The 13,230-nt window shown below is 39.5% G+C and overlaps 1 protein-coding gene and 1 long non-coding RNA gene across 2 annotated transcripts in view; one reads left to right on the top strand and one right to left on the bottom strand.

Moving 5' to 3' along the window:
- Positions 1 to 13,230, top strand: part of LOC127650383 (NACHT, LRR and PYD domains-containing protein 12-like) — a 294,503-nt gene that overhangs the window by 195,982 nt on the left and 85,291 nt on the right. The window contains exons 14-15 of the mRNA XM_052135780.1: positions 2,005 to 2,178; positions 10,081 to 10,254. Coding sequence (XP_051991740.1) covers positions 2,005 to 2,178; positions 10,081 to 10,254 — 348 coding nt within the window. The remainder of the gene's footprint in view (positions 1 to 2,004; positions 2,179 to 10,080; positions 10,255 to 13,230) is intronic.
- Positions 1 to 13,230, bottom strand: part of LOC127650485 (uncharacterized) — a 240,457-nt gene that overhangs the window by 184,618 nt on the left and 42,609 nt on the right. The window lies entirely within an intron of this gene.

The following is a 13,230-nucleotide window of genomic DNA, read 5'->3' as shown; positions in this document are numbered from 1 at the left end:
ATTTAAATTATTTTCATTTGCTTTTGGTTATTTTCTATAATCAACCTGATTATTTGAGATTTTATTCACTCAGATCCGCTGAGTCCAGCGTTAGTCATGCAGCAAAAATACTTAACTATCCGCTCACTGCCGCATCTGAGACACTTCACCTCGTGACTGTTAATATGGATGCTGAAATTAAAATTTCCCACTCACAGAGGATGCGTGAACCCGGCGTCAAACTGATCCTGGCTGATTTTTGTCCCTCGTGTCGCTGTTGGATCCTTTTCACAGACGTGTTATGACACATTTCTACCTTATTTAACAATATAAATGTAGAATTTTTTTTTATCTTAAAAATATTTGGTGTAAATTTATAACATTGAACTTTGTATTATATTACCCTGGAGTACGTTTTAAAAATCGAGTTACCACGGCTGCGATGAGACTTCAAACATCTGTTGAGTGACTGACAGAAACTTTAGCCCATTTCTCTCTTATTACTGCTGAATAAAATACATTTTTGTGGTAATCAACATAATGCCACAAATGCTTTTGATTGAGCTCAATATAAACAAAATATTTCTTTAAAGGGATAGTTCACCAAGAAATTAAAGTTCTCTCATCATTTACTCATCCTCATGCCATCCCAGATGTGTATGACTTTTTTCTCCTGCTGAACACAGAAGAATATTTCAGCTCAGTAGATTCATACAATGCAAGGAAATGGTGATCAGACCTTTAAAATACAGAAACTGAACTGGTTTTGCTATAGATTTGTATTTGTTTCTTTTTTTAAATGGTGCATGTGTGTGCTGATCCTCAACCTACTGAAAAACATTAGATTACATCCACAGGTATCATCGCAAGAGGAAAGACTAACTTTTCACAGATACACTATCAATGATCCTGAGCTGCTCGCTGACTCAAAATACACATTGAATCATTCAAAATATTGAGGGTGAGCAGTGAAAATTTTTTAACCCTGCCAGTTTCAGACCAGCCGAGAGCTTTGACGATATCGACATGCCAATGTGCTTACATCACGTGAGAGGCAGTTTGAACTTGATCCTCCCGTGAACGTGCATACCACAGCTGGCTGGAAGCTTCTATTTCTTACACACTCATAGCGTTTCACTCCAGAAGATATTAATGAATCCACTGGAGTTGAGCCGGTTGTTATACTTGGTAAGCAATTTGACAACATTGTAGTAAATATTTTCAGTGCATCAAAAAGCGTGCTTGTTAAGATATCTGCAGACAAACTAATCCAACATAAATTAGTCACCAAATTAAGTATTTGAAAAATGAGGGGGCAAAAATGTATTTTTTGACCACCCCTCCCTCCACCCCCCCTCCACTAGGCTGGCTACGGGCCTGTATGTAGAGCTGGTCATGGCAATTTATTTTTCTGATGTTTTTATAGTTGACAGAACATGTTAAAACAGTAATAAATAGACATACCAAATTACTAGGAAACTCTGAAATTAATGTTTCTTTTTCAGTTGCACATTTCCCTCAAAATGTTACCATTATAGTTACTTTTTTAATATGCAATTTAATATAAACCATAAATTTAGACTCTTAAAAGCCACCATGTTTCTTTGAAACTTATATGGTTTGATCTTTGCAAAGTTACTTTCTTTGTGATCATTTAATGAAAAAATTAAAAAACAAGTAACTAAATCTTGTAATTAAGAACAACAATAAAGTGTATTTATCTTTCAACCATTTTGTAATACAATACAATACGTTATATGAACATGTACAATTATAAATGCTTCACCAATTGTCATGATATGAAAATGTATATACCGTATATACCTAGTTTGTTTATTTGTAGGTTTTTACTGTCTGTAAGATTATATTTTAAATTGAAGCAGGTGTCAGTTCATATCTCATCTTTTTTATCTTACTGCAGGTTGAGGTATTTTGATGTCACAGATCAAACCAAAGATACTTAAGATAATCTCATGTGTGTGTTGTGAACTGAGAAATTGAAGAGTGTGTCATTGTTCTCTGCAGGTTGAGTGTTTGTGATGTCACAGATGAAGGTTGTGCTGCTCTGACTTCAGCTCTGAGATCAAACCCCTCACACCTGAAAGAACTGATTATGTCTGGGAATAAACTAAGAGATTCAGGAGTGAAGCTGCTCTCTGATGGACTGAAGAATCCTCACTGTAAACTGGAGAAACTGGAGTAAGATTTCACAAAACTCTCAAAACCTCCTTCATTCTCATTCTGCAGTAAATAACGATTTAACAATAATGGGGAAAAATCATATTGAAAACAGAGTTCTGTCAGATAATGGAAGAGAATGTTGCTTTAACTTATCTGATTGTGTCCTAATTTTACCCTAAAAAAATGAAAAATCTGTAATAATTTACTCCCCCTCATGCTTGGAGAATCCTCACTGTAAACTGAAGATTATCTGAGAGTCACATGATCTGATATTCTGACATAGGGATGAAACGATTTGTCGACGTTATCAACGTTGGCAATAAATTATTATCGACAAAACGTTTTATTGTCAAATAGTCGTTTTATCTCATTTAAACTGAGATCATATGAAACTCTAATATGACGTGTGAGAGGAGCACTTCAGTTCGAGCACCTGATGGAGGAGAGGAAGAAAACAGCTCACAGTCCGGACAAATTACAAACTTTACAAACAGCTTTAGGTGATGTAGATCACAAAATACAATATAATTAAATTCAGAAGCAGTGTCTAATGAAATAAAGCTGAAGATAAATTTGCATGTCAGAGCGTTTTTATAAGCATGATTTTTTCCTCCCAAACCACTTAAACGTAAACTTCATGACTAAAAACACGCTACACACAATGTAAAATCCTTTCACAGAAAATGAATATGTCTCTAAATCATGAAGAATTCATAATACAGTAGAATAACTTTGAAAAAAGTATCTAGTACTTCAGTCTATTCATGATTCTTTTCAGGAGATCAGGTTTTTCACAACAAGGACAGCATGTGTATTTGATGCGTGATTACATTAGAAAAAGTTTAGAATTGTTTTCTAAATGTTTTAATATTTAATATTTTGAAGTCTGTTACAGTTCGACTCACTTTTTGTCCGTTTTGTTCATCATCAACTAAATGATGCAGTTTTCGTTTGAGTAAAACTGACTAAAATAAATGAATATGACAAAACAAAATATTGACAAATTTTAAAGGACATTTTTGTCAAAAGACTCGAACAAAAACTGTAAAAAAAATTGGCAGTGTTTTTGGCATGGTCTGCCATGCAAGGTGCTAGACTGCCATTGGGAGCAACTTGGGGTTCAGTGTCTTGCCCAAGGACACTTCGGCATATGGAGACATGTGGGCCGGGAATCGAACCAACCCTGCGATTAGTGGCCAACTCGCTCTACCACCTGAGCCACAGCTACCCCAACACATAAAATAAAGTCATCTCGGTTCCTACACCAAATATTTTCTTTCAGAAGGCCATAATGTAATTTTTTGAGTGGTGTAATTGATTACAATTTGGGTTCTTAATCGTCTGCATTTAGTCAGAGAAAAAAGCTTTTCCTGTGTCGAGAGTTTGCATTCAGCCCGACAGCCCATAAATTATTAAATAAGTAATAACATTCAAATAACGGCATTTATTTTAAACATCTGAAAAAATGTGTTATGTAGACTATACGACATGAAGTCATACTGTAAATTAAACATTAACTTACCATCTGCGGGGGCAAGATGGTGTTATAGAGTGAACATCGTTCCAAGCTAGTTCACTAAAAAAAGAGCAGAGTCACAAGCAATTGCAGCCATTTGTGATGTTCAAGGTAGTCGCATGTTTGATAATAAGCTCATAATTGACACATTTAAGACATTTTATCAGAAACATTATACTTCTGAACTGCCAAGCAATGCTTTTGTTTTAATGGATTAACTCAGTTTGCCAATTATATCACCAGAGCAACAATCTGTTATTAATGCCCCAATTTCCAGAGAAGAACTGATTAATGCCATAAAAACTCTACAGTGTGGGAAAGCCCCTGGACCTTATGGGTTTGGTAGTGAATTCTACAAGGTGCTTTCAGACCTATTAATTGACCCCTTACTTAGTATGTTTAATAACTCATTCTTACACCCTGATCTGCCCAAGACATTGAGAGAAGAAAATATTTAACTTATTCTGAAAAAAGGGAAATGTCCTGAGTCATGTGCCTCATACAGACCTATAGCTCTTCTTAATGTGGATCGGAAGATCTTGTCAAAGATCCTGGCTACACGACTTGAAGGTCTCTTAAAATCATACAAGAGGATCAAACCGGCTTCATAAAGGGATGGAATTCTTGTAATAATGCTCAATATTATTCAGGCCTTCCAGCAAAAACAGCTTGATGGTTTAGTACTTTCTTTGGATGCAGAGAAAACCTTTGATCGAGTTGAATGGACATGTTTATTTTATTGTTTGGATAAGTTTGGTTTAGGGGATAATTTTATCAGATGGGTCAAGGTCTTGTATAGTAATCCCCAGGCAGCCATACTGGCTAATGGGGTCAGATCAGACAGCTTCCCTGTACAGAGAGGAAAAAGGGATGTCCCTTGTCTCATCTTCTGTTCGCAATAGTTATTGAACCTTTAGCAGAGGCCATAAGGAATACACCCTCCATACAGGGTTTACAAGTGGAAAATTCTGATCATAAAATAAGTCTATATGCCGATGATGTTTTGATTTTTATTTCTAGTCCTGAGACATCAATACCTGTATTACTTAGTATTATTAATTTATTTAGTCAATTCTCTGGGTATGTGGCAATGCCATTAGGCAGCCTAACTTCCATACCAGCAACATTACCTTCTTTCCCTTTTAAGTGGTCACCATCAGGCTTTGTCTATTTAGGTATACTCATAACCCCAGCATTTAAGAAAATGTATAAAGCTAACTTTGTTCCCCTGCTTGAGAGGGTAAGGCATGATCTGGAGCGATGGAGTTCTTTACCAGTCTCTTGGCTGGGACGTATAGCCTTGATCAAGATTAATATACTGCCTAGATTACTATACCCTATCCAAACGATTCCTGTCCTGTTTTCAAATGAGGTCATAAAGAAACTACATGGCTGGCTTAACTCTTTTATATGAACCAAACGTAAACCCAAGCTAAAGATGTCTACCTTGCAATTACCAAGCTCTGTGGGAGGTTTAGACTTACCAAACTTTAGACAATATCAGTTGTGTGTGCATATGAGATATATTTATGATTGGGTCTCAAATAATACAACTTCGGTTTGGCTGGATATTGAAACTTTGCTTTCAGGATATCCATTGAGGGACCTGGTGTTTATTAAGAAATTTAAAATTATCAGGTTGAGCTGTGGCAACCCTGCAAATAAGGCATGGTGGCTAATGCGTAGACTTGAGAGGAGGTCTAATTTAACATCTGTTTTCATGCCTATTCGTAACAATCCTGACTTCCAGCCGGGGTTAAATGATGCTGGCTTTAGACAAGGGGGTAATAATGGCATAAAAACATTGAAAGATTGATTTTCTGATAATACGTTACTGTAATTTCAACAAATGGAACCGCAAACATTATTTCAACACTACTCTTTCACCCAAGTGCCTTAAATGTAAAATAGAAGTTGGTACTTTATCTCATTGTCTTTGGACTTGCCACAAACTACAAAGGTACTGGCTTAATATTTTAGCAGAAATGGAAAAGATACTAAGCTTGAAGCTGCAGATGGACCCAATGTCTCTTATTCTAGGCCTCCCAGCCAGATATGTACTGTCGGCAAATAAGAGATTGTACTGTATTCTCACATATGCTGCAAGGAAGAACATTTTACTGCAGTGGATAAGTGAAAAATAACCAACTGTTAAGGGTTGGCATAGAGTGCTGTTTGTTGGAGTGCTTGAGTTGGAGTGGTGGTGGCATAGTGGCTAAAGCACAGGGCTGTTAATCAGAAGGTCGCAGGTTCTAACCCCACGGCCACCACCATTGTGTCCTTGAGCAAGGCACTCAACTCCAGGTTGCTCCCTGTAATAATTTCACTGTAAGTCGCTTTGGATAAAAGCGTCTGCCAAATGCATAAATGTAAATGTACTTCCATCCAGGCTCACGGATGATTGGTTCCTAGGGTCTGTGCGCCGCTCACAGCCCCGGTTCAATTCTTCCTGGAAGTGCATGATGAGCTGATGAGTTTGTGTAGGTCACCTTTCACCGCCTGTCATCATGCCTCTCGCTCATCCACTCTCACTACCCTTGACTTTTGTTTAATTGTAAAAATTTTGCCGTAGCAGAAAAAAGGTTGGGAAACACTGGATTAGCACACATGAGGGACGAGAATCAGCCAGGATCAGTCTGACGCCGGGTTCACACATCCTCAGTGAGTGGGGTGTCAACGGCGCCTTTTCATTTTTCTGCAAATAGTAACAGTCACGACGTGACGTGTCCCAGATGCATCAGTGAGTGGATAGTTTCGGCGTTGAGTATTTTTGCTGCGCAGCTCTTGCTGGACTCAGCGGCTCTGAGTGTTGAAAATAATCAGGAGATTATTGAAAATAACAAAAAGCAGTTCACGGGTACACGACGGTCCTCCACGTGGACAGAGCGGTTGCAATCCACCTATGTTCCGAGAACGCTGCCACCTGGTGGGATTGCCCTGTGCTCCCCTCCAGGGCCTGTAGGATGACGTCTTAACTGACCTCCAAAGCCTACAGTACCACTAGACAGGCCACTACCGCCCTGCATGCCATGGCCCTCCTGGAAGTCCAACAGACCAAGGCACTTAAAGATCTGCACTTGGGTAGTCCTGATCACGAAGTGCTGCAGGGACAGCTCTCAGCCCCAGTGTCGAGCACCCCACAGGAAGCGCACGCCCCGCATCTCACAAACCACTTCGAGGACCCGGAAGGCTCCCAAGCGTTCCTGAGACGGATGACCCAGGAGCCGAGACGTTTGCTCTGCAGCTGGTACCCACATTCTCAATAAAAGAGCAATTCCCTTTGTCTCTGGGTCACCTGGCCTGCAAATTCCGTTCTCACGGCACTCTGCCACCACACCTCAACAGTCCCGGCACATTGGACGCAGACCTCTAACCTCCAGCCCCACGACTATTGTCCCCCGGCCAGCCGGTTCTGACTAGTCTAGAGGATGCCTCCATGGGACCTCCTCCTCAGTCACTAACCCACACCCCGCCAGGTGTGTGGAGCAAGGTAAGTGCTTTGATTCTTCTCTCAGCACCAGAGCCTCGGGACGCGTTTTTGCCTCCCGACGCCGTACTACCTACTCCGCCCCGCTGCGAAGCCCTGCCGGATATGTCAAAAAGAATTGTCCCCTTATTGCCCCTAGAATGGAGCTTGGACGTGTGGCTCTCACTTCTCAATCCGTCACGCTGGCTGGCCAGGACCATTCGACTCGGTTATGCAATTCAGTTTGCCAGGCTCCTGCATTACTGCAGTACACGGAGAAGATGCCAAATCTCTGCAGGTGGAAATCGCGACTCTCTTACTCAAAGACGCAATAGAGCCTGTCCCTTCATAGTACCCAAGAAAGTCGGCGGTTTATGACCGATCTTGGACTTGCGAGTTTTCAACCAGGCCTTGCACAAACTTCTGTTCAAAATGCTCACGCAAAGATACATTCTAATTTGCGTTCGGCATCTAGATTGGTTCACAGCCGTAGACCTGAAGGACACGTACTTCCACGTCTCAATATTGCCTCGACATCGACCCTTTCTACAGTTCGCTTTCGTCGGCCAGGCGTATCAGTACAAGGTCCTCCCCTTCGGCATGCCCCTGTCCCCTCGCGTCTTCATGAAGGCTGCAGAGGCAGCCCTTGCCCTGCTTCGGGAAGCAGGCGTCCGCATTCTCAACTACCTCGACGACTGGCTCATCCTGGCCCACTCCTGAGAGTTACTATGCGCCCACAGGGACCAGGTGCTCAGGGACCTCAGCCATTTAGGGCTTCAGGTCATCTGGGAAAAAGAGCAAGCTCACCCCGGTTCAGAGCATTTCATTTCTCGGCATGGAGTTAGACTCAGTCTCAATGTCAGCGCGCCTCACCAACAAGCGCACACAGTCAGTGCAGAAATGCCTCACTGAGTTCAGGCCTGGCATGACAGTCCCCTTAAAACATTTCCAGAGGCTCCTGGGGCATATGGCGTCTTCCACGGTGGTCGCGCCACTGGAATTCATGCATATGAACCACGTTTCCACGTACTTCTTGCCCTGCGGAGGTTTCTCCCGCTAATTCAGGGCAAGCACGTCCTGATCCGGTCAGACAGCACCACCACGGTAGTACAAGAAGTGTGGCGTCCTCATGGGCACTGGCCAATGGCATCTCCCTAGCAGACATATACAGAGCAGCGGGTTGGGCAACAACCAATACCTTCACAAGATTTTATAATCTCAGCTTTTAGTTGGTTTCGTCCCGTGTTTTCTCAGGTCCGAGCCAGTAGAGCTCGGTAACGCAGTGACAAGTGACCGGGTGGACCACTTGCACCTAGCGCCTTTTCCCTCCGCTGAGGTAATACCATGCCCTCTTAGCCCAGGAGATCCCACTAACTCGGCTCTCTGGATGACTCCTCCCTAGCCCTCTGGTCCACGAATTCAGCTGAGGAATTTGCAAACCAAGACCAATGCGGGTACTCAATTTACCCTGTACTGGAATAGGTGCTCTACAGGACGGTCTCCTACGTGGACTTATCCCCCTTTGTGTATTTTCCGCAGTACGGTCCCCTTGCGAGCGGATCCAGGTCTCCCTTGGGCAATCCTCAAGGACCCCGGTAGCTTTGTTTGTAGCAACTCCTCCCTCCCAATGAGGTAGGATCTACCACCGCACCATTCTCCACATGTGACCTAAAAGCCCATGTGATGTATTTCACCACCCTTTACCTCCCTCAGTCTGGGCAGGTGTGGTGTCCGCAGGGTCTTTCCCCCCTGAAAGAATTTGAAAACTTTAAAACAATTTTTTAATTTGATTTCTCCTTTATTCAATTTCAGTGTTTAGAATGTTGGGCCGTTTAATACAGTTTTAAACTGGTTTAATCATCGACAAATTATGGGCTTTCATTGAGGTTTTAAACAAATTACCAATGCCGAATTCGTGACCCAGCCTGAGCTACTCTCAGCACTGTTTATGATGATCTGCACGGCTGAGCGCTCGAGACCCGTCAACGTGTAACTGCACATCGCTGTGCTGATCTGTCCATTGAGCAGCGCTGACTGATCCGGGTAAAGCTGTTTCCTTTCGCGTTTGTAACGTTTGTCATTTGATATTTCTAATACAGAACAAAAACAACAGCGCACACAATCAGAGAGTCAGCCAAATTTGTAGTCGCACCAGTGCGACCTCTTGTGAAGTTTAATCGCATGGTTAGAAAGAATGGTTGAAAAATTAATCTCAGTCCAGAGCCCTGATTTATTTTGTGGAATCTGATAATTTTCCACGGCACATCTGACAATCTTTTATGGCACACTAGTGCGCTAATGGACCCTTTTCACAGATGTGTTATGACACGTTTATGTGAACGTGAAAATGTTTTACTCAGCTTGAACTCGATTATGCATACCACAGTTGGCCAGAAGCAAAACTTGTTTAAATATGGTCTATTTCTTACAAACACACACACAGCATTTCACTCCATAAGATATAAATTAATCCACTGGAGTTGAACAGACTTTTATGATGGCTACAATTGGCACCCATTTACTCTCATTTTATGGAACAACAGAGCTGAAATATTCTTCTAAAAATCTTAATTTGTGTATTGAAGAATAAAGAAAGTCATACACATCTGGGATGGCATCAGGGTGAGTAAATGATGAGATATTTTTTTAGTTATCATTCACTTTCTTTACATTTTTATTTCATACAATGAAAGTAAATTGTGACTGAGGCTGTTATTCTGCCTAACATCTCCTTATTTATTCCACTAAAGAAAGATAGTCATATAGGTTTGTAACAACACAATGGTGAGTAAACAGGAATGGACTGGCTAATGGGTACAATGGGTGGACCAGTCAAAATGCTCAAGGGGGATCTTACCCCCACCCCACCAAACATCTGTTGAACTGATGTGTGTTTTGTGAACTGAGTGAGTGAAGAGTGTGTCATTGTTCTCTGCAGGTTGAGTTATTGTGATGTCACAGATGAAGGTTGTGCTGCTCTGACTTCAGCTCTGAGATCAAACCCCTCACACCTGAAAGAACTGAATCTGTCTGTGAATAAACTAAGAGATTCAGGAGTGAAGCTGCTCTCTGATGTACTGAAGAATCCTGACGGTAAACTGGAGACACTGTGGTAAGGTTTTAAAAAACTCTCAAATCCTCCTTCATTCTCCTTCTGTAGTAAATTATCAATGATTTAACAATATTGGGATTGGAGTTCTCTCAGATAACTGAAGATAATTTTGCTTTAATTTATAAGATTGAGTCTTAATTTTACCCTCAAAAATGGAAAAATCTGTAATTGACTCCCTCACGTTTGGAGAATCCTCACTGTAAACTGAAGATCATCTGAGAGTCACATGATCTGATATTCTGACATAGGGCTGAAACGATTAGTCTACAATAATAAAACTTTTCTACAAAAATGCTCATTGATGAATAGCCATTTTATTTCATTTAACATGAGATCATATGAACTCTAATGATGACGTGTGAGAGGAACACTTCAGCTCGAGTGCACGATAGAGGAGAGGAAGAAACAGCTCACCGTCCGGACGAATTACAAACTTTCCAAACAGCTTTAACTGATGTAGATTGCAAAATATGAGGGAATTATAAAAAAAAATACTTAATATAATATAAGTAAATACAGAAACAGTGTCTAATGAAATAAAGCAGACATGGAGCTTGTGTTCCGCTGAAGATAAACTTGCATGTCAGAGCATTTTTATAGGCATGATTTATTTTCCCCCAAACCACTTAAATGAAAACCACGCCCCCCAGTCATGACTAAACCCTCAAGAACGTTTTCATTGGTCATCTCAATCACAGTGCCGATTGGACACACACTGTTAATCTCATCAACGAAATCACTGATGAAAATGTTTGTTGAGGTTTTTTTGACTGTCAACGAAAACGAAGCAAGATGAAAATGACTCAATGACGAAACTTAAATGATTTTAGTAAAGCAAACTGTTGACGAAAATTTTGTGATAAAAATAATACTGCAAAATTTAAACAGAAGAAGAAACTTCTTGAGAATCTGTATATAGAAGAAGATATTAGACCTGGATTCATATAATACATTAATTATCTGCTTCAGCTGCTGAGTTGAATGCGCTGAACAGCGGCATAATGAACCGCTTCAAACATATCTTATTTATACAAGAAATGAATTACTTTATCCCTAACATAGTTTTTATGTAATATAACAACTTACATCTGCACAGTGAAGTAAATGTTCAGGTGAACTTGAACTAAACGATCTGCTAGTCACAATACGCTGTTTCCATAAGTTGCGCTAATGGATCTTTTTCACAGAGGTGTTATGACACGATTCTGCCTTTTTAACAACACAAATATAGAAAAAACTGCCTTTTTTATTAGTCCAATATTTAAAATATTTTGTGTAAATTTATAACATTGAACTTTGTTTTATATTACCCTGGAGTACATTTAAAAAATCGAGTTACCACGGCTGCGATGAGACTTCTAACAGCTGTTGAATGAGTGACAGAACATTTTGCCCATTTCCCTCTTATTACTGCTGAATAAAATATATTTTTGTGCTAATCAACATAATTCCACAAATGCTGTTGATTGAGCTCAATATTAACAAAATATTTATTTAAAGGGATAGTTCACCAAGAAATTAATTAGTAGAAGCTCTCTCATCATTTACTCACCCTCATGCCATCCCAGAGTGTATGAAATATTCTTCTAAAAATCTTCATTTGTGTTTTGAAGAAGAAAGAAAGTCAAACACATCTAGGATGGCATGAGTATGAGTAAATGATGAGATAATTTTCAGTTACCATTCACTTTCTTTACATATTTATTTCATACAGTGAAAGTGAATTGTTACTGAGGCTTTTATTCTGCCTAACATCTGCTTTTTTGTTCCACTGAAGAAAGATATTCATATAGGTTTGTAACAACAGAATGGTGAGTAAACAGTGATGTACTGGCCATTGGCTACAATGGGTGGGCCAGTCAAAACACTCAAGTGGGATCTTGCCCCCACCAAATCTCCGTTGAACTGAACTGTGTGTGTTTTGTGAACTGAGAGAATGAAGAGTGTATCATTGTTCTCTCCAGGTTGAGAGATTGTGATGTCACAGATGAAGGTTGTGCTGCTCTGACTTCAGCTCTGAGATCAAACCCCTCACACCTGAAAGAACTGAATCTGTCATTTAATAAACTAAGAGATTCAGGACTGAAGCTGCTCTCTGATCTGAAAAATGATCCACATTATAAACTGGAGACACTGTGGTGAGTAGTGATAATTAATATAATCATATTTGAATTGATCTCCTTAATTATTTTACAGATGAATTGTTACTTATGTATAATAAATGTATTTAACTGTGTTTAATATCAGTTTCATTAATTGATCTGTGAATATATAAATCATATTTTCAGCTCTTTCAGTGTCTCTGTGTGTGTGTGATAAACAGATTTTAGATGTTTTCTATTGATTACTATTGAATAGAGTTGTAATGGAGATGTCTCTCTATTTTCTGAAATAGATAGTGAAGTAATGTCCAATACAGCACATCTTACTTTGAATTTGTGTGTTTTAGGATTTAGATTGACATGTCTTTGAGAACTGATTGTGAAGAAAACAGAGACATCACAGAGTCAACAGAGGCAAACTGACCTGACACACTGATGTGTGTAACTTTACATAATTATTCAGAACACCTGGTGAAGTGACAGTGAAACAATGAAACCTTTTGTTTCTTCCTCAAGGGACTTTTATGGGTCAATGACAAATAAAGATATCTAAATTATAACATGGGAAAATCTTTTAAAACTCACTAAAATTTGTATAAATATAATCTTTGTTCTTTTTTTTCTTTTTTTGACCTTTTAATATTTTTTTAAATAACAATAAAAGTTTAAAACTTTTATACACACATTTCAAACTTTTAATGAGAATTATTTTATTGTTTACCATCTCTGAACAGTTACACCACTTAATTTTTTTTTACTTAAAATAAGTTAATTACTTTGAATTCTGAAAAGTAAAATGTTCATCATAAAGAGGTGTGTTCAAGTATTTTGTTTTTGAAATACATTTTAATGTAACTTTGAGTAACTTGATAGA

The sequence above is a fragment of the Xyrauchen texanus genome, chromosome 10 (genome assembly GCF_025860055.1).
Source record: "Xyrauchen texanus isolate HMW12.3.18 chromosome 10, RBS_HiC_50CHRs, whole genome shotgun sequence".
NCBI classification, from domain to species: domain Eukaryota; kingdom Metazoa; phylum Chordata; class Actinopteri; order Cypriniformes; family Catostomidae; genus Xyrauchen; species Xyrauchen texanus.
This window is presented reverse-complemented; position numbering and strand designations above follow the sequence as displayed.